At 33.0% G+C, this 23,032-nt stretch overlaps 2 protein-coding genes across 2 annotated transcripts; both read left to right on the plus strand.

Annotated features, from left to right (window-relative positions):
* Positions 1-1,202: 1,202 nt before the first annotated feature.
* On the plus strand, positions 1,203-8,971 carry TRIADDRAFT_51308 (uncharacterized protein; the record flags this gene model as incomplete). Its single annotated transcript, XM_002107580.1, has 7 exons — positions 1,203-1,526; positions 2,534-2,602; positions 2,778-2,942; positions 3,515-7,003; positions 7,637-7,879; positions 8,241-8,426; positions 8,867-8,971. 7 exons carry the CDS (start codon positions 1,203-1,205, stop codon positions 8,969-8,971), a joined length of 4,581 nt encoding a protein of 1,526 aa, XP_002107616.1.
* A 6,229-nt stretch (positions 8,972-15,200) lies between these two features.
* TRIADDRAFT_51309 (uncharacterized protein) lies at positions 15,201-22,300 on the plus strand (the record flags this gene model as incomplete). The annotated part of the gene is made up of 5 exons (XM_002107581.1): positions 15,201-19,758; positions 19,854-21,319; positions 21,509-21,739; positions 21,853-22,038; positions 22,205-22,300. 5 exons carry the CDS (start codon positions 15,201-15,203, stop codon positions 22,298-22,300), a joined length of 6,537 nt encoding a protein of 2,178 aa, XP_002107617.1.
* Positions 22,301-23,032: the final 732 nt, after the last annotated feature.

The following is a 23,032-nucleotide window of genomic DNA, read 5'->3' on the forward strand; positions in this document are numbered from 1 at the left end:
AATAACGGATACATAAAAGAGGGATGATAACCATTATATAATTTGTATCTATTTTTAAAGATGCGATTGAATAATTCAACATTATAAGGTTAAATGTAAACATAAAAGCAAAAATTCACAGTATTGACAGTTCTGCTTAGAAAAAATAAAAATAGAAATGATTTAGGGATATTCTGTTTATTTCATAATTAAAAAATGTTGACCTAAAAAAAAATAAAAATTCAAGTAAACACCGTTATTCATAGGTAAAGGGGAAGAGAACAAGGAGATTTCTACATTAGCTACTGTAAAATCTAAATAACAACTAACAAACTGGATGTAGACGAGATAGATTAAACCAATTAGCGCTAAATTTCAGGTGCTAGTAGCTTTCGTCAAATTTTTGCACTTACTGATATATACTGGCAGGTTAAGTTCAATCCTGTAATTTATCATTATTGATTCTAATAAAAATGAATGATTTGTAGATCTAGGCCAATCATACACGTATTTACTGCATGATTAATCTTAATCAATTTTTCTTTAGTATAATGTCAATTTATTTAGCGGCAAATAAAATGAAAATAGGGATATGGAGGTTGGTAAATCCGGCAAAAGCATTCTTTGGTGTAGGATGATATTTTCACCTCTCGTTGAAAATATTCCTCTTTAACACCGATCACTTTAGTTAATGGATTACATGACTTCTGCCTTTATCATATATTCGATTTCATATTTTCAGTTAAATTATAATGAGTTATTATTAGTCATATGAAATATAGAATCAGAAAGATATTGCGATGTCCGACAATTTATTTTGAATAGATCAAGTCATTTACTTATTCATGGTTGCGCGTAAATCCGCTTTTATACACACAAATACGCGCATAACGATAATCGACATCTTATTTATTCCAGAGCAATGGAATAATTACGTTTTACAATGAATTCCAAGCGGATTTCATTTCCAATCGAGCTCAATACTTATTATTCTATCTGCGAAGCAATAAGAAGGCAAACGTAATATCGAATGCTACTATTTTTAAGATGGAGATATCACTCACGTTTATATTATACTGTACATATGCTGCTTCTGTAATTATCGCATTAAAAAAGAATATTAACAGACGCATAATTATTAAGGTTACATATATAAGACACCTAAGAAATGTTGATGTAGTCGATACCAATAAACTAATCTATCAAAGCTAACATATTCTAAAATGTACTTTGTAGAAAATGGAAAGTTCGACAAGATTGTCCAGAAAGCCATTAAAAACCAATTGATCCGGCAAAATCGTAGCTTTGACTGGGGTCGTAGTGAAAAGAATGAAAGACCTCAACAACTAAAATGGAGTAAAAGCGTTGATTCACCTACGCCCAATGAGGGTGATGAAATTGATAATAGTGCAGATCAAGACAATTCTTCTACCCATAATTATCGAAAATTCGATAGAAATTCATCGATTCCGAATCGAGATTCGCCTAGATCAAATAAGAAGATTACAAGGAATAAGAATGGTCTAGAATATAATGTTCCTAATCGGGTAAGGCTGAAAACGGTTTAATTATCGTGGCATCTCCATTTAAATTGGTTTTACTCGTAGATTATTAATCGGTAGCAATAAATTAAAGCAGTAATAGCAACATTTTTATATACGTGGAGAAAAATGTTGGAATTTTATCGATTGATCTTGCTATTAAGTACCGGTATGAAGTTGTAGCTTAAAAAATTGACAGGAAAAAAATTAAGCCGATTCAAGGCGAAAATTTCAAAAAGCTCTAACACTAAGGGTTATATTTTGAATGATAAACAGAATTTATACCAACATTGAACAATAGGGCATATAATTAATTTCGTTTTACTAACAGTCTCTATTACCTTGCCGAAAGGTGCAATTAGATTCATAGATGAGTTTGATTCGCATTAATGAAAATATCTTAATATCATCGGCCAATCTTACCTATTAAATATGAAATTATAAAGTGATAAGTAGAAAGTTAGTTAATACAGCTAATCTGTGCTACCGTACTGAAAGGCATACTTAGATTTATAGTATCACTTTGACGCGTATTATTACAAAAATTTAAATTATATCGCTTGATCTTAAAATTAGGTATAAATTTTAACTTACGAAATTGCTAAGTAGAAGTTGATTAATGCAATAATCTATAGTACTTTACTGAAAGGCATAATTAGATTATGTAATCATATATCACGTTGACGCGCATATTAATAAGAACATTTTAATTACATCGATTGACGTTACGAATAGGTATAAAGTTTAACTTGCGAAATTGACAAGTAGAAGTTACGGTAGTTACCAATAATCCGTAGTACCTTGCCGACAGTCATAATTAGATTTATGGTATAATTTTGATGTCCATTAATAAAAATATGTAATCTTATTATATATCTATTGATCTTTCTATTATGTATGCCAAATTGACAAGCAGAATATTGAGTTAATACAACAGTCTGTATTACTTTTCCGGAAAACATTAACAAAAATATAAAAATAAATCTCTGTTGAAAAATAAATTCTTCTTTTAGCCACCTATAGTGACAATCAAGGAGTCAGATGGCGATCAGGCAGTTCCGATTGGTCTTCCAGGCAAAAAGGTACCACAATTACAAAGATAATTGTTTTCTATTAATGCGATTAAATTAAAGGTTTTAGAGTAAACGCTAATTTTGAATTAGATTTTGCAAATATATTATTTGCAAGGGCAATTTGAAAGTAAAGCAAAATTCTGCCTAGTAATTAGTTAGTAATTATTCAAATTGATATCAACAGGATCGCTTGCATCGTGCAATCACTTCGGTATTGAGTAATAATAGCGATGATATCACTTTTGACGACATGGAAGTAGCTCAAATTGTCACTAGAGGCTTATCCGATCATTTAGATTTCGATATTAATGATGATATTGAAGCCCATATTAAGACCGCTCCAGTAAAGGTAATGTATACGTTAATGCCTTCAGCAATACTGATGAGAAAAAAAAGAAGTGTTTGAACATCCTAGTCATATATACTTTATGTCATGCTTGTTATATAAGTAGTATCAATAGCTACTAAATACTGTAAATTGCATTATAATGAATAATAATCTTGACTACAATTCGATAAATATAGTCTGATTTGAAGGCACAGATAACAAGGTTGTGGTTTTAATTACAGTATCGCTATACTTTATACCATGTTTGCGGTATAAGTAGTATCAGTAGCAGCTTAAAAACTATAAATCATTTTTAGAAATTTTATAGCGATATGTCCGTATTAATGATATGATCAATGATATAATTATATTATAATTATTAATAATCTTGACTACAACTTGATAAATAAATATAATCTGACTTGATGACATAGCTATCACGGTTGTTATTTTAAATATAAATATTAATTAAGGTATAGCAAGACGCATGAAGTTAAATGGGCTACTTTTTCCTCTAGGACAAATTAGAAATCTTTTTTTATCCCTTTTAAAGTTTACTTAGTATATTATAGTATCTCTTGATTTCTTATTAGACTAATAGTGAACAAGAAACACAGCATAATAGTGATGGCCAAAGAGCTAAAGCCAGTAATTCATCCTTTGATGCAGTTTCAACATCTACAAGCTCAAAAGGAAGTCAAGAGAATAATACCAATGACCGCCAAGGTTCTACAATCAACTCCAGACCATCTACAATTCTAGATCGACCAACACGCAAACTATCGCATGCCATTACTATCGATCAAGAGACATTTAAGCATGGTGATCAAAGTAGAAATGATATAAATCAAAATGGGACAACAGGCACTTCGGAAACTACTCAAGATAGTCTTCGTCGAGTTTCTATTCCAGTTGTTGTTCAGCCACCAACTCCTAAAGCAACACATAGACCATTAGCCGCCAGTGGCAAGAAAATAAAAGCATTGCAGGAAGTGATTGCGTCCAATGATAAAGTTGAAATAAGCAAAACAGAATCAGCTGAAAAAAACCTGCGATCAACAAGCGCTTTTCATGATTTACGCAATGCTACTAAGAGTGATCCTACTAAGCTTTCTATTGAACAAATTAAGAAAAAATATGGTAAAAGTATTGAGAAAACTCGGCGGGTATCGTTCGATGTTTCAGTTTTGAGAAAAAAGCAACATCTCGATCAAACTGATACCTTGCGCTTACCTAAGCGTAACGGTTCTGGTCACGATTGGAAAGATCTTAAAATCAATCTATCCAATTCGTTAGGATCAGGAGCGACCAATACCACTAATGCAACCAATCCCAGTAGATTGTCTTCATCGACTGGATTGACTATATCAGCTGCCAGTAGTACTAAGGATAACTGGTTAACAGTGGATCGTGATTCGTTGAAAAAAAGGCGTAAAGAAGGATCATCGACTGATGTTACAGTATCCAACAATAGTAAAAGTTTAGGTAGCAAGAAGACATCTGATCACTTAGGGGTTAACAATTCTGTAACGAAACGACGATCTTCTTATGCATTAGATGGTAGATCAAAATCCAGCAATGAATTAAAAAATATAACTATTAATTTAGGGAGTGATAAAAAGTCATCATCTACTTTACAAATTGATATGAAACAAGTTTATAAAAGTCTTAAGCGGCGAAATAGTAGCAATCGAAATATTAAAGCTTCTATAGAGAGTACATCAGTATCATCAGCTGATGAGTTAAAACAGAGAGTTTTTGGTAATCTAATAAGCAAGGCGACAACAACGACAGCAGCATCCACAGCAAATACTACAACAACGATAGTATCTCCAACTTCAGCAACGGCATCGGCAATAGCCAGTGCAACACAAGCAAGTAATCGAGCATCAGAACATCGTCGAAGGACTGAAGATATAACTAGGAGATTTAACGAGATTAAGAATGCTAATCGAGATAGCAAGTTAATGACAAAGGCCGCTAGCAATAATGCAAATCCTAATTTAAATACGAGTAATGAAGTAGTTAAAGCCACAAATGAACAAGCAGATAGCGATAGCAAAGTCAATTCTACTCATAAACATTCTAGAGTAGTTCGTCAGGCTTCCTATCAGAATGGTCAGGAAGTTAAAAAATTACCGTTAACAAGAACCGATGGCTACTCATCCATAACCGTGCTAACTCAATCTGTTGATAGTTCAAGTCAACGGCAGGAAATTGTAACTTCTGGTGCAACGAAAGTAGATAGTTCTGCCAATACTAATAACAACGCCAAACATGCTACCAGCCACAAGGATAGCCTTGCTAATGAACTTATCCACTCAAATGGTAACGGAAATCATGTTAATGACAAGATGAACAATATTATTGGTGATCATCTTCAATCTGCAAAATCAGCTAATTCTCATAATAGCAATCATGCTACTGCTGATAGCAGTAATATCAATGTTAGTAATGATAAACCAAATTCGACTACAATTAAAATTGCATATAGCGATCAGTCTAGCTTTCATCATACGGATAATGCTATACCGGCAGTTAATGATAGCAAGGCCAACCAGAATACTCCCAATAATTTAAGTCATAGTCACCAGAATGAAGATCAGTCCAGCAGTAATGATAATCAAAATAATCAGAAACTTGGCTCGGTATCTAATAACACTAATTCAAATAGTACTATTAATAATAATAATTCTACCCTTACTAATAACAAGACTACATCAATACCTAAAATTGGTCGAAGTAGAAAATTACCCAGTATTGATTTAGCTGTTAAGAATGTATCTCCATCAAGACCGACATCATCGACAACTTCCATCTCTTCTGTTGCTTCCGATGGTATGGCTTTACCAACATCACCAATCGAATCTCCAGTTTCTCCTGTGTTTGTAACGCCACCATCGACACCATTTGAAATAAAAGAGTCTTCCAATTTTACTTCTCCTTTAGCAATGATGGACAATTTTGAGATATCGGAAGTGGCTGCAGAGTCACGAATTCAGAGTCCTCCATCCATAATGATCGAGTCTCATACTGGAGCATCCTCAGTATTTACTACTGCTCCATCATCGCCTGTTCAATCGCCTGGAGAAACATCAGCTCCAAGTCCACCAAATGTCCTAATAGAGCAAAATAAATTATCAGAAAGCGAGTCACTAGGAAATAATGAATATCCTAAATTACCAGCGCCACCACCACCTACACCAGCTCAAGAATTATCATCAGCTCCAGTTTCCGATCAAGAGATCCAGAAACCAACATCGCCTGTTACTGATCAGGAGAGTCAGAAACCAACATCTCCTGTTACTGATCTAGAAGAAGCGAAAACAACGGGTAAAATATCCAAATATGAAGTAGCTGATTTCTTTAGTCAATTTACATCGCAATCCAGTTTCCAGCTACGTTCCAAAAGGGCAAATAGTCTATCGTTAGCGACAGGAAGGGAAGAATCACCGAATGATGATGTGAAAGCACCAGAAAATCAACGAAGACGAATGACCACAAGTGATCCTCGTTATATTGAAAGATTCAGAAATTTAAATAGGGATTCTTCAATAGAAAATAACCAAGAACGGATTGATGCAAAATCCACATCCAGTGATGATCATGAGGAAAAAGGTAGTGAACCGAAACAAACTTTACCTCGAATAATAATTACAGCACCAGATAGTGGCGATCGGAAGAAACGCCATAATAGAGCCATGAATCCGTATCATCGACGAAATCAAAAAGCTAAAAGTAAACGATCCAAAGAGCGACGGGAGAGAATAAGGCAAAATCGTGAAGACAAGCAAAGTAGTTTATCACCTACTAGTTCAGAAGATGAAAATAATCCGGCTAAGCAAAAAGACGTAACTAATTCCGTGTCAGCGGTAAATGCTCACTTTTTAAGTGTGGATGATAGCGATTGGGTATCAGGCTGTTTAGGTAAAGATAGTGAATCGAGCTGTGATGAACATGATGAGAAAAAGAAAAAGAAAAAGGGTAGAAAGCATAAAAAAAGTAAATCCAATAAGGAATCCAAGAAGAAAACGAAAAAATCCAATCATAAGCATGAAGATTCTATTCCGCCTATGGATAAGGTTATTATATATTGTAAAATGTCATCAAACTACTTTGATAACTATAAAGACTTTATGAGTGTAAAAATTTCTAGAATAATTATTAACGGGTAGGATAGACGTTGGAGGATAGTAGAGAAATTAGTGCTGGTAATTCATTTCTTCTAAAGAAAATAAAGAGTAATTATTAATACGATCGTCGCATACGAAATAATTTAGAAATATTGTAATACGAGTATACGATTACTTTTAACCAATTCTTTTAGGCGCTATATTCTATATAATTATGTATAGTAATTCGAGCCACAATGTCCTAAAACTCTTTAGAGAACAAAAATATAGTTTTTAATCAAGTGCATTATACATTTAATTCATATTCATTTTCATACTTTTTGAAAATGGTAAAATATTATAAAATAGTTTAGCTAATTCTTAATGCTATATTTGTATGCTATATAATTTAGCAAAATTAATGCGACCACTTTTAGACAATTTTTGCTAGATATTACATTAAATGCAATATTTAGCAATTTAACTACGGTATCCTACAATTTTCACAGACGCAGAAGTTTAACATACGCGTATAATGGATTGCATTAAATATTTATTTCTAAATCCTTATTTTGATGTCTTTAAATATTCTATTAACATCAGAATGAAGAGGATGATATTATCATACAGGAAGAATTAGTGAAAATTGAAAATAATTCAGTGGCACCAGCTGAACACCCTGATGTATTCTTTGATTTTCAACTTAGTAGCTCAGTAATAAAATTATTAAAGCTACTGGTCAAAGAAGAAGACATAACTGGTAACACTAAAGTCTTTAATTTAATTGAGACGAACTTGGCTGATGAGGAAGGCTTTTATCCTTTATTGGTAACTTTACAAAATCAGGTAATTGATTCTTAACATCGTGGGTATCATTGTTTATTTTTACATTTATCAGATCAAAAATATGGATTTAATATAGTAGAATATTAGTATTGGTAATATTAGCCATTTACTGTATATAGGCAAAATGTTTATCGATAATCATTGTCCTCTTCCTGTGTAAATCTACCTTCGTTGGCTAGTATTGAATTATATAGGAAAGGAAAGCCGATATTAGTTTAATTGCTATTAGATAAGTTGCGATAAATTAGCGTTAGTGCTTTTTAACCAGTCTCTTCATGATGACCTTACTAAATCTACTATAGACTAAAATTCTTGATCAATATTCTTGAATTGTTAATTGATATTCGATTTTTTTATACAGTATCAAGAAATTATCCAAGATCAAAATCATAACTTATCATTAGATAAGTATGACACAATCAAGGAACAGCTAGATTTAATTAGCAATATTCGAGAGGCTACAGATAATTACATCGCCACGGATGGTATTAGCAACGAAATTGTCCAATTTCAAAAAGCAAAGAAAATTCAAGCTGAACTGCAAGAGGTAATTATGATTGCCGGCGTTTAATAGAAGCCATTTATGCCTAGAAAATTGTACTTTACTTTAACTAAGACGTTCTAGTAGTGTAATTGACTATATATCTACTTCATAAAGACATCGAATCTATCTATCAGCTTTTACAACACTAAAGTAATATATCAGTCACAGTCTACTTAATATCTTTTGCTAAACTAACGTTACATATTAATTTATCGTATATAAATTTCAAGTTCTATTGATAGGCTACCAATTATGTGTCTTTGTTTATGTATAATATTCGACATTTTATTTATCTAGACTACTGGCTATTGCCATTTAAATAGTTTATCTATCTTGTTTATGACAAGTAGCAGCTTTATCTTTTACGAAGTGATTGGTTGATATAATTTATATAGTTTTATTTATTGTATGCTTTTCTCATAGTTTCTCTGTTTTATTCTTAGCTGTTAAACAGTTGTAGATATTATTTCCATGATAAGTGTCAAAATATTATTACCGAAGTGATTGGCCATAGTCAGCTTCCAGCAGAATATTGTACACTATTATAACCAACCATGGCTCTTGCAAAGTAAGATATGGCTGCATTTATCCTACAAGATATTATTATTAGTAATAATCATGGTACCCACCCAACTCTAACATGTTAAGACACTACGGTAGTTGATAATTGGACATTGTTATCCCTCAATTGCATATATCACTGATGAACTTCCTTCTCATCCTGTATATCACCTAGGACTAAGATAAACTAAATTAAATACTCGGACAATCTTATTTATTGCTATTATATAATTATTACAAGGTTTTTAGGTGCATTTCTATTATCAAATGTTGCAGAACTGCAAAACATGAGGCTATCTGAAGCTTTCCATGGTGATTCATTTATAACAAGAAATGAATTAACGGTAGTTCTAAGAAATCTAGATAGCAATATTATCTGAAATACCCATATGATTAATAGCGGTTGAAAGATGTAGACGATAATATTATCTGGCATATCTACATTATTTTAAGTATGATCCTTGTACAAATATTCTAAATAGAGTAAGACGATCCTTGCCAGGCGTTACATTTTATGATTTCAACTATTAATCCACTATAGTTAATCAATACTACACTTTACGTGCATCGCTGTTATTGATCACTTTCGCTATAATAGAATAAACGTGATATTTCAAAAAGCTATCAATCATCCATTTAACTTGATCACATTACCCCATTAAAATCATTGTTAGTTTTACTTCATTAAGATATGATCAATAGCTGCATTTCTATCTGCTATACATGTAATAATGATCTAGAAAAAAGCAGAATTTTTCAACCATGGATTGGTTTACTTAATAATGGAATAAACTTGTGGTACAAATATCTACCACAAACATCTACGTATTTGATACGTTCAAAGTGAAATTTCATGGTTGTATTTCATCTCATACTAGGCGCTATTTAGGCTTTAAGTTAATTATTTTCTCATTATTTACTTTTAAATGATTAAGCTAATATCACTGTTATACCTATGAGTACCATTTTGTATAATATTTGTAGAAAAGCAAATTTTGACAGTCGCTACGTAAAATATTCATTAGTAACAGAAGAGTTATTTCTGGGCCTATGTATATACCAATTGCAGGTCATTATTCTTGAATTAATTTATCTGAAACTAGCGATAATTTCCTACTACTATGTATTATTTTCGTTATAATACGTCAACAATTTTTAGCAACCTGCTTTTGCTTCTGTAATTGTGTGCGTTAAGCACATAATATTGTCCTGTAAAAAACTTTGGTAATATGTATATGGTTTATAGGTACTGTTGATTACTAAATAGGCTTATGTTGATATTTTTAATTCGATTTGATATGTGGTAATAAATTCATCTTACGAGTTTATGCCAGAATAAAAAGATATTGCTTGGGTTTTGCTCTATTCAGTCTATATGCACGAACATATTGTAATTTTCATTCTTGTACTAACAGATACGGTACCTTGCTGAAGCAAGATCTAAAGTTTTATGCCGCTATCGTTCAATTTACTGTATGTAGAGATATTCAGAAAAGAGTAGCTTTAATATAGTGTAGAATTATTAGGAGAGTTAAGGCTACCTCTATATTATAATAAGATCGTAAGATTTTAAATTGTTCCATGATTATTTTATTCTCGTTCTGATATTGAAATAAAGTTTATTATTTTATGTCATTATCGCTCAATTTATATTAGGAAGTAGAGAAATGAATAATTTTAATTTGCTGCAGCACAGGATCAAAAGAAGATCGTAAGGCTACCTAATTAATTATTTTAATCTCGCCCTGCCAGATACCGAAGCGTAGCGGTAGACTATAGTTTTACGTTATTCTCCTTCAATCAGGTATATGAAAAAATTCAGAAATAATTAATTTTAATCTATTACTATGTGGGATAATAAGAGAAATTGGGACTACCTACATATTATAAGATACGTATATAGGATGTTAATGGAATCCCTTATCTTACAAAGATGATCATCCAATATTCTTCCGTGATCAGTGGCAATTACTGTAAATTGCATCATAAATTAAAGCATTTAAGAGCTTTGCTTTGGGCACTATACGTAAATTACGGTGATATTGGGCGATGCTACGTGTGATTTATAATTAAGGCATTCATATCGAAAATTACACGACAAGGTATAGATTGAGATAAATTAAGAATATCTGCACATATCCCAGAATTAAATTCAGAATTTTATCACGCTATTTACTTCATAATGTTACATGAATCCCGAAGATAAATCATTGCGGTATTAAGAAATAAGTATGGATAGTCTACTTCCAAAAATGAAAATGCAGAATTTAATTTTACCGCTATCGTTAAGTATGTAGTAATGAATCGTGACAATCTCCGGATTTTCATAAAACTAACACATTATCTATCGCTGACATGCCTATTGATAGCTGTCAGTAAATGACTAAAAATGTAGATATGCTATAAATTACGAATGAAAAAGGATTAAGTCAAGTTAACTTAGAACAGTGTTTCGTAAACATCGCATATAATTCTTTATCACGTTTAACGAATTGAGATGTAAGCGAAGCGTAATCTATCGCATTTACAAAATCTGCTTATAATCATTATCTATTAATCTATCCAACTCTTTTGATTTGCTTCAATTTTAATTTGGAAACCCGATAGGTATATCGATAATCTGCAAATAATTGACTAGCGACTAATTTGTTCACATCTTTTCAATTGCTTAGATTTTGATATAGACTGAGAAAGCGAACAAACCATTAAATCCGCTTATAATTATTTAATCTGTCCAATTCTCTTTTACTGATCTAAATTTTAAAATGCGATAAAATGAACATATGTGCCTATGTTAACCTTGATATACTACCTGCACTCTCTAGTTATCGTTCCGTGATTAATTAACTGGAACGTATATCTAGCAGACGAATAGTCGTAAGTTAGATGTACAATAGGTATTGATACTACGCGATTTTATCCTATATCTCTTATATTTAACTAGGACGGCTAAGTTAGACGTGTAGAATATTGTAGCTTAGGTATAACAAAACAGTTGGTACAAAAATTACTAGTATAACCAATTACTTTAATATAACAGTTGTTGCTATGTTTTCATCGGCTCTATAACATTTCTGGATGGTATTTTTTTGACAAATTATAACATTTCATTTAGGAAGAGCATATTAATTCATGATTCGGTAATATCTCCGAGAATTATCTTGGGGAAATTTCATGACTTTATGAAGCAAATTTTAAGTTGAATATAGGATCCGTAATAGAGAAGAAAAATCTAGTATAATGAAAATACATAATACTGCGCCATTATAAATTATTTTTCAACGTATAATTTGTTTGTCTACTGTATATGTACAAATCAGTATTAAGATAGGACAATCACGATCATAATTACTACCAGTATGATTCTCCTTATATCTACATTTTGCTGCGGTAATTGAAATTCAATAAATGGTGATATTTAGTCTTTCCTTTTTGTAAAATTACCTACATGAAGTACCACACGATTATCGTAAGATTTACTATAGTGTCAATGAATACTTTACTTCCCTACTGATTTTCATCTATGAACATACCAGTGGTTAGAATAGTTCAGTTATTTACTAATAGTGTTATATTATTTACTAGCAATTGTATTATTGAATTTCATGATCAGTCTCTTAGCAGTCCAGTTCTTTCCAACAGCAGGGCACTAACGCCTATTGTTCCCTTAAGCTATAATGGCGGACTGCCGCTGTGACTTGGTAGTTCCAATCCGATTATTATGAATTCTTCTTATTTACTCACTACTCTAGCATTCATACTAAAACACCATCAAAACAAGATATTAAAGGCACTACAATCAAAATGATTTATTCATTTGACGTTATAATAATCAAGTTATTTTATGAAAACTGACAGTGGTATATACGACCGAGATTCAGGCATGTTGGAAACCCAAAAGGAAAAGATTTCGTCTTTGCTTCCAACGTATTTGCTATATAAGTAGACAAGTAGACTGAATAGTTTATTTGATGACTATTCCCATATTTTCCTATCAGAATTAACTTGAATCATTTTTCTTAAAGTATTTATTCTATGAAAGACTTGATTTATTTCTTTATTTAAATCTTTCATGATCATCTATTTGAAAAAGTTTATCCATGTCAGATTATGATAAGATTCATTTTCGTGCCCCTACTCAATTGCGGAAATTACTAGTTGATTTCAGTTTACATTGCCTATATTATCAACCAAGCGATTTATACCAATTTGCTGCTTCTTATTTTCAACGGCAAGTCGAACACCAACAAGGTAGGACAGCAATAGTAGATGCTATTATACCTATATCGAAGAGAAGCGAATACTTATTGATTTGGTTAGGCTTAGAAAGGATAGTTTGGATTGAATTTGATATCTTGCTCGCCTTTTGGCACTAGAATAGTTACTGTATGAAAGGATGGATTATTTTAATTTTGGACTAATAATCTTAATTTTTATGATGATTGAATATACGCTAGGATTTATTATGATTGAATATTGATGACTGTGATAATATACTAGAATGATTTTGGTCACTTGTTGTCCTTCAATAACAAGATTGTTACATACGTGATTTTGGTTGTCTTTAGTTCATCTTGTTAGACCAACGGTATTTAAACGCATTCATTTTATTCATTATAAATTAGGAAATTGAATAAGTAGCGTACAGTAGTTTAGGTAAAGAAATGTTAAAGAGTAATGGCGCTAAATTAGATTTCTATTTAGTCCTAGTTGTGATTGCACTGACAAGTTTACGCTATATCAGTTTTCGTCCGCTTTGTTCGTAGACAATCATAGTGCTATTTTTTCTATTGCGGGTTTATTTAAGAGACGGTAGCAATTTTATATTGTTAGCCAACAATTACTGTCTATTTTTTATTCTATTCCTTTTTCATCTACACCCCAGTATAGCAACAGCGTGTTAAAAGTATGATGATGGGCTACAGTAACCCTATTGGATTAATGGCTGTTCGTATTGCTTAGACTAATAGTGATGTTCAATACTTTTCGGCAAAGTTGTGAAACTGCGCGATCATATCTAATAGTCTACGCGAAGTTTCAATACTATGCTGGATATCAATTTAAACGGAGGATTGGATAGAAAGTAGTATTTAAAAAAATGTATCTACTAATTATATTACTGTACGTGAGTGGTGATTTACGCGTAGAAGAAAGAGTTAATAGTTGATATAAATAGTTGATATCAATATAAGTGATAGATTTTGATAGAAGATTGTCTGAAACTTATCATCATGTTGACTTGATATTTGCATAAGATACTGGATATCAATTTAGAATCATGTTGATTTAATAGAATAGTATCTACAACTTGCTGGTCATATCAACTGGATATTTGGATACTGTACGACATTTGATGTTGATTTAGATTAAAAAAAAATGTGAAATTAATGGAACATAAATTGGTTAAAACCACTTTGAACCTTTTCCAATTCTACAAGAATATTCCATATAACTTAATTAAAATACAATTTAATACTCCTCTACCATACTCAGAATTTAAGAAACATATTAGTCTGTTATATAAAAACAGAACTTTACATAGCTGTCTGCTACTGCCTTTTACAAACAGAGTAGGAATCGGACAAGCACACTATTGCATTATGCTGGCCATCTTGATCCAAAATTACTTTATTAAGCATAAAAGACTATTCTACATCTCATCATCTTTACTCCATTCTACTGTTGCACTTTCAATACTTATTATTGCCATCATACCCCAAATTTACTATCTCTAACGAAGAATTGGAAATATTACCGCCATTATGTAGAGACATGGAGTGCTTTTAAATTTTTGATCACGTACCATCTGAACAGAATATGATTTCGACGAGCGATAGAGTAAACCTAATATTCTTTAGCCAAATGGAATCATTTTTCTTTCAATCATATTCTAGAATTGATAATATGGATAGACACGAATGATAGCCAACATAGTCTACCGTACTTTCTCCTATTTGAATAGTATAAATTGATTTGGCTGAGATACAGTAAGACAGAAACGATATTTTGATCGCTATTTTTCCATGGCATTTATTTGGCAGTATCACTTAATATTGCCATTATTAACTAGTTTAAAGGCTGAAGGAATTCTATTAATGAACTGCTACCTATCGTATTTTATACTAACTTTTAGAGAAAAGTTCCATTGCCGACGGCAAAATATCGAAGCAAAATGGAACACTTTTCCCTGGGCAAAAGTGGAGAAAGGAACACAACATGTGGGCATTTCATTGCTACGTTCATAAGGATGCCAGACAAACCTTCTATGATGCCATGTATGAAAGTATTTTCAATCAGGAACTACTTATGCCTCACAGTATGGATGGATTTTACTCGTCGAAAATGACAGATATACCATTTAAAAGATATACTAGGGCAGTTTATCATGGTTATTCCCCTTTACCAGCAAATAGAGATTCATTAACACCAGTAGAAAGTAATGATATGGACGGGAACCGCTGCTATGTAAGTAGAGCTCCTATGTTCACAAAGCAAGATCATGATGGAACTATTCATGAAGGCAGTAATCAATATCTTAAGGAAGTTTTCATAGAGAAAATTCAACAGAATATCAGTAAAGATGACGAAGAAGATCCTAATAGAAATGATCCCGTATTTCAAACTATCAGCCATCAAAACGGTGAAAGACATAATCAATATTTCTTGCTAACAGCAAGCAATACAGAGAAAAATGAGAATCAGCCATCTATTCAGAATAGACCAAAATCTCTTGATTCGCATAAGGATATTGATCAGCAGAATGATATCCAAAGTTATGTCGACACAGATTTAAAAAGTAAATATCAAGCAGAAGCAGACCCTAAACAAAATAAAATTCAAGATCTTACCGATACTGGAGAAGAATGTCAGTCTCTTATTGCGGCAAAGCCTACAACTAGAAGAGATGGAATTGAAATTGATAATGTTAAAATGACGAATGAAATCGATCATTCCGATTGTAGTGATATTTCGGCAGTTAAAACCCCTGAAAAAACCACGAAGAAAATTCAAGAATCCTTTCAAATGGAGGAAAATGAAGGAAAAGATCCTTTATCGAATAATACAAACAAGGAAATCAACGCTAAAGATTCGGCCAAGAATAAAACGAATACCAATACTGCAAAGAGAGTAGCAGCGAATGGACGGAAAACGCCATTTAAGGGCAGCCAAGGACATCGAAAAGTCAGCAACGAAGAGCCAATCTTGAAGAATCCAAAGCATCAAGGAAATCAAGATGTCAAATTGCAGAGAAAGAAAGAGTATACGTCTAAGACGGTTGTTCCAGTTCAGAATGCTACCAGTAAATACAAAATCCCCAATAAATTGATCGATAGCAAGAGCAAGAAAGGAAGGCAAGATAGCGTTCAGTCCACCGATACTCTAACAACTCCATTGAATAAGAGAACTACCGGTGAAAAGGCTGAAGGAAAGAAAGAAAATCTTAAGGTAAAATGGCATAAAATCTATGAAAAAATTATTCAAATAGAAGAAGAAAAGACTTTACAAGACAAACCGAGAGAAAATACAGTTCATAAATTACCGCTGAAAAGACAAAACGGCACCGGGAAAACTCAAGGTGAGAATAAGCCAAGAAATTTATCTCTAAATGCAGGCAAGAAAGTGAATATCAAGGCATTTGATCGAGAAATACAGCGAAAACAAGAACACTTGTCTAACAGGGAGAAAAAGCGAACGTTTAATAAAAACTATAAAAGTTTAAATCTTGAGAAAAGTCAAGATAATAACGCAAAGCAGTCTACCCCTGCAGTAGGTATAAGTAAGAATAATAATGAGAAAAAAACACTAGCTAGTAAAATAGCATTAACTAGTTCTCAGAAGCATCTTCAATCTAAATTAGAGAATAGTGATCGTCAGGCTGTATACCCTGTAAATGATCTTGAAAATACTGATAATGGCACAGAACATGATAGAGAAGAAGGAAATCTTTTAGAAAAGCCAAGTCATGTCTTGGAGGGAAGTGAAAGGGAGAACTATCGGAAAGAAGTTGTTCATGCTCACCCGTCTTCAAGTTCGTTGCTCTTGGAAGAAATAACGCAAAATGATGATATTCTATTACAAAATGAGGACAGAGAAGAAAGTGTGCGAGACTGTCCAGAAGTGGAGTCGGAGGAAAGTGAAAGGGAGAGCTATCGGAAAGATACTGTTCATGCTCACGCGTCTTCAAGTTCGTTGCTCTTGGAAGAAATAACGCAAAATGATGATACTCAATTACAAAATGGGGACAGAGAAGAAATTGTGCAAGGCTATCTAGAAGTGGAGTCGGAGGAAAATGAAAGGGAGAACTATCGGAAAGATGTTGTTCAAGCTCACGAGTCTTCAAGTTCGTTGCTCTTGGAAGAAATAACGCAAAATGACGATACGAGTATTCTATTGCAAAATGAGGACAGAAAAGAATCTGTGCGAGACTCTCTAGAAGTGGATACCCACAATTATGGAAGTAAGAATATCAATACCAATGATTCTAGCCAAGGCAGTGCATTGGAGAACACTTTCGAAAGCAGCCTTAAAGTGAACGAAATACAAAATTTAGAGATGAAAGATAAGGGAAAAGAAGTTCTTCTTAACGTGCAAGATGACATCAAGTCAGAGCAACAACATCAATCGAATTCGTTCATTCAGCCAGCGAAAGAGATCAATTTATTAGAGGCTAATGTAAACCATGATATCAAGCTTACTCCGCACGAAAATGAAACTTGTGTTTTGCCAAAATCTCAAGAAATTTCAAAGGTAGATGCTAAGCAGTATTTGACCATTTTAAATTCACTGAAACAAATCAACAAGACCGAACAAATCGATGAGAATAAGCCTAAATCGAAAGGAATGAAAAAGTTATCCTCTGTCTCAGGTAGTTCTATACTTCAAGAAGAAGAAGAAGACAGCATGACTCAGAAATCAAAAATGGTTAAAAAATTACCTCATGTTCCAGTCAATTTAGAATCTAAAATGATGATGGAAAGACACAAGAAAGGTACCGGTATTGATAGGAGCCAAAATCGATTAAGTAACAAGAATGAGAATAAGTTGAAAAGTAAGGCAAATGTTGAGAATACTGCCAATGGAGGTCGTTTAGCCAAGCAGGCTAATGAGATTCTCAAAGCAAGAATTCGCACTTATTCTGATGCTTCTCATTACAAGAAAAAGTCTACATCAGCTGGTAATGTTATGCCATCTAAAGTAGTTCAAAATAAAGATCACCCACCGAGTCATAATGAGATGCTGCTATATATTAAGAATAAACTAATCAAGAAAGGAGAATCAATCGGTAGTAATAATCTACTGGATAAAAAGAATCCAAGTATCCATGATAACAAGAACAGAAGCATAAATGGTGTCCAAAGTGCTAATGCGGATCAAAACTATTCCAATGGAGTAGAAAAATCGATCGGTAATCATTTCAAGAAGTCCGCAGTTAACGATGAAACTGGAATACCAATCCGTGAAAAAGAGATAGTTAATTGTGCTCATGAAGTGATGGATGGCGAGAATTTTAATTCTAATAGTCCTAGCAATCCAAATGAACTAGCCACAATCTCCGTAATTGCAGAAACATCTAATTTAAAGAACTTAAATTCTACTTTAGCTGCAAGCGAAGATCAGCCAGGGATTATGAATACTTTAAGCAACAATGATGGTCAAGATCAAGACAACTTACATCGCAATTTCGCAAAGGAGGACAGTACGAAGGTAGTAAACAATTTAGTTCAAACTATGGATAAATCAGAGCAATTGATAGCGTTGATAAACAGCGATATTAGTACATTAGAGGATACCAGAAATCGGCCAGTAAAACATAATTCCTGTGTAGCAGATGTGAGAGATGCCGATAGCAATATTGCAATATCGCCAGTTGATCGCAATATCCCTATAATCCCCCTGGATAGTAAGAGTAATAAACTTGAAAGTACTCCAAAAGCAGATTTATTGCCAAAGTTTCTAGATTCGATCAAATTGACTACAGAACAGCTACCAAGTTATCAAGGCATTCACCATGGAGAATATCGCCTTGAACAGGAAAATCAGAAGCAAGTTCCAATGACGAGCTTCCATAAAAAGGATCTTTCAGAGAAATCGAGCTGCGATAGCTACAGCAATGGAACAGAACTATCCAAGGAATTAATTCAATCTGCACCGGCAGATCCAGCATCAGCTGAGACAAAAAGCCACATGCCTTCTACGAACAATTGGATCGAGAATCTGCGAAATGCAAACATCGCTGATCTTCCTACCTTAAGAAGCGAAAATTTAGAAAAATGTGTCCCTTCAGCTTCTAAACATACCTGTACCGAGCTAAACTATGATAGAAATCTTGCAAGTCCTACTATAATTTCCAATGATGCAGCTGAAATAATGAATGGATCCGAGCCTAATAAGGACGTTAATCAAGTAAGATGGGAACAGAAATCTTTAACCGATCATGATGAGGGCAAAGAAGAGCAATTCTTAGGCCAAGATAAAGAACGTTCGGATGGAGTAGAATTAGTTCGGCATCAAATTGATAGAGATCTACAGTCTAAACAAGAATTTACCCTTTCAGCTTCACCTGCAAATTCTACTAAATTTATTAGAAATATTCCCTCTACCATCCCTAATACTAGTGCAAATAGAATAGCATATCAGACTATGATCTCAGGAGAAGGTATTAATGTAGATGATTTTAAAGACGATTATCAACCCTGCCCACTCGGTTCCTGCATAGATAATTCTTCGATCGAGAATACTTCAGTTCATGATGATGTAGTTTATGAAGTTCAAGGTAATCAAACTAGTCAAGAATAGCTAAAGTATCTTGCTGCTATAAAGAATAGTGATGCTAATATTGATTGAATATCTTTACGTTCTGTTCAACAGGAATAAATGAGTCTGCCAAGTCCGTTGTACAAATCAGCAGAGAAATTTCAAGTAATGCCAATATTACTCATTCGTCCTTGGAATCAGACATACTTCAACATAGTGAAGCTTCTAATGATATAGACAGGAATCAATATCTACAGCCAATTCATATGGTGGACAAGATCGATGACGAGATTAGAAATAAGGCGTTAGGAAAATCCCAATCTCAAACTTCCGAAGGAAGCAACACTGTCGGAATAAATGATAGACAAGAAGACACAAACTATGGGCAAAAAGGCGTTAATACAAATAACTTTATAAAAATCTCTCAAATTCAAAATGAAAATTCAAATCAGGAAGTAGGTGATACCAGGGTACAAGAAGAGAAAGAATCGAATATCAAGGCAGAAATACGGATTGAGAATACTATTAAGGTACAGATTGATGATAGGAGGGATGGCTCAATTGGAAATGAAATCAATCCTAACATTAACCTACGAGACCAGAAGCCAAGCAATCAAAAATTTCAAAAGGCAAAAGAGGCTGAGAATAATAAGCCATTGCATATTAGTTCTAATCTTGCAGTTGATGATGCATCCAAGAATAACCCAGTTTCGAATGTTGCTGAGGATAGTGAGAATAATGACATCGAAAATGTAGACATTAATGTAGAATTAATGAATGAAGCATCTAATAAAGTTGGGGAACAGAAATTACCAACTAATATTGGTCCTAATGCAAAGACTATGAAGAAAGAAGGAAACTTAGATTTTGGGATGGATTTGAAGTTAGAATCTTATGTTCAAGACATGAAGATCAAGAAAGAAAGTGCCATCGCTTCAGCAAAAAAAGCTGTCAAGAGTTCCTACATCGATCAAAAACAAAACCAATTGGAAAGAGAGAAGATAGAGAATGTGCATGCTAACCCACATCAGGTACATAAAGAAACAGAAACAATCTTCCCTTCCACGGCGGATATACGGGTATCATCGCTTATGAAGGGGGAAAAGCAGAATGGTAACGATGAGATGGTTTCTACTGCTGCCTTGCTATTGCCTCAATGCAATAATCAAGATAGTTGTACTGAACAGCCGAAAGAAAGCAACCATGATTCTGAGATTAAGCTGATTGAGCGAGAAAAGTACAGTAAGGAAGTGAATGATGATAATATGCTAATAAAGCATTCATCGTACAAAGACACCATAAATACTGATATGTTAAAAGAAGATTTTTCAAGCGTGGACATTACTCAAAATAAGCAGGATCGTTGTCAAAATGATACAAGTACTAATGCTAACGATTTGGAATCAGAATCAATTGGCCAAGGTTTTCGTGATGAAGAAGAAGAGGAAGTAAGCACATCAGTAGAGAATACAAAGAAGAAACATCGTAGCCATCGTCATGGCCATAGTAAACGAAAAGATGGTAAGAAACACCGCAAAAAACATCGAAAAGAGAAAACTTCTAATTCTCATCACCATAAGGTCAGCTTAAAATAATTAGAAGTAAATCTTGTATTTCTTACAAGCTAGTCGACTTTTCTAATGGTGTATAGAAACTATGGTTTACATATTTATTATAGCTCCTGTCTGCAATATTGTTAATACAATTACAGCGTTTCTATTCTAAATTAATGATAGAAATAATTTTGAAATGCTGTACCGGTAATATAGGGAAGTCTGCTAGAATCGATCATAGAAGAAGATGAAGATGTAGCAATAGAGCCAGAAACAAGGAAATCAACTGATTTTTATGTAGAGCCTGATCATGAAGTAGCAAAACTTATAGGAAAATTAATCTGCAATGAAGAAATCGATGAAGACAGCGATGTTGAGCAAGATATTGAATCTATTATTTACGATGATGAAATATTTTACCCACTAATTAATGCCTTAGTCTCAAAGGTAGGATATCATTGTTAAAAAAATTAATAAGTAAACAGTTAAAATTGTAAAATCATAAAACATTCGAACGCATTGATTTTAATATAGCATGCTCTTATGTTTTGTATTATTAGTATGAAAGCATCGTTGAGAATAAATTAAGCGATTTTTCCAGCAATGATCAAGAACTTATTGAAGGACAGTTTCAATCATTTCAGGAAATATTAGCTACAGCAGATAAATGTTGGTCAGCATACCATGCTGGTAATGATTTTGAGGTTTTAGAGAATATCAGGAGACTTAAAAGCACATTAATTGAGGTAAGTTGACGACCAAAAAACTAATCAATTCGACTAGCTATTGAACCATTTACGTACTTTATTAGTAATGTTAGAAAGTGAAAACGATTTAACATGGTCTAGTTGTAAGAAAATTTTCTTAACCTTGATCTTACTGAAGTTGCGAATGGCTCTATTCCATTTGTAGTTGATAGATGAAAATTATATCCATCAAGATGGCCTTAGTATAATTAGTAATACTATTGGAAAATCTCGTGTGCCGAAGAATTGTATAATTTTATAAAGTGAATAAGTATACTCTATTAACAAACAACTGCACGGAGGCTTGCAAACGTTTCCCAATAAATATAAAAATGCTGTACCTATGATTAATGTAAACTATTATATGATGAATAAAATGCATTCTTCAGCAATGGTGATTATCTCGTGATATACTGTAGTACGGTAAACGTAATTTAGGGTTAATTACGTAGCAAACTATAATTATATGCAATTAACCAAAAAGAAATTGTTTTCGTTAAAAATTTCGTTAGTCACCAAGTGCTTGCATGTCTGCATTTGTAAGACGTGCAGAGCTTACGATTTTAGACATTTCAGGATGATAGCATGCTACGTTATGAAGAACCAATGGATTTAAGAGAGATAGTCCATCCAGTCACACATTTTCAGCTTAGTTGCTTTTTATTAATTTTTTGAATAGCTCTCTAGTAGCAAATAGCGCAGCAAGTCTAATCAGACAGCACCAATAATATAATTAAAGGTCAACAAAGTAAAACAGTGTATTTTGCAATCATCCAGCCAAACAATATTAGGGCATCTAGACATCAAATTAAATTATGGCATGTTCAATTATATATTAGAAATCTGTTTCAAACACTCTTAGATTAAATTTCAAATTTTATTGGCCAAGAAATTGATCAACACAGTATGTGTATCTTCATTTAAACGATTCTATTTTAGGATCAAGTTGTTTCAATTAAATTAAAAGCGAACAATTGAGGCGAAATAATTTACT

Source organism: Trichoplax adhaerens, genomic scaffold (assembly GCF_000150275.1).
Source record: "Trichoplax adhaerens TRIADscaffold_1 genomic scaffold, whole genome shotgun sequence".
NCBI lineage: Eukaryota > Metazoa > Placozoa > Uniplacotomia > Trichoplacea > Trichoplacidae > Trichoplax > Trichoplax adhaerens.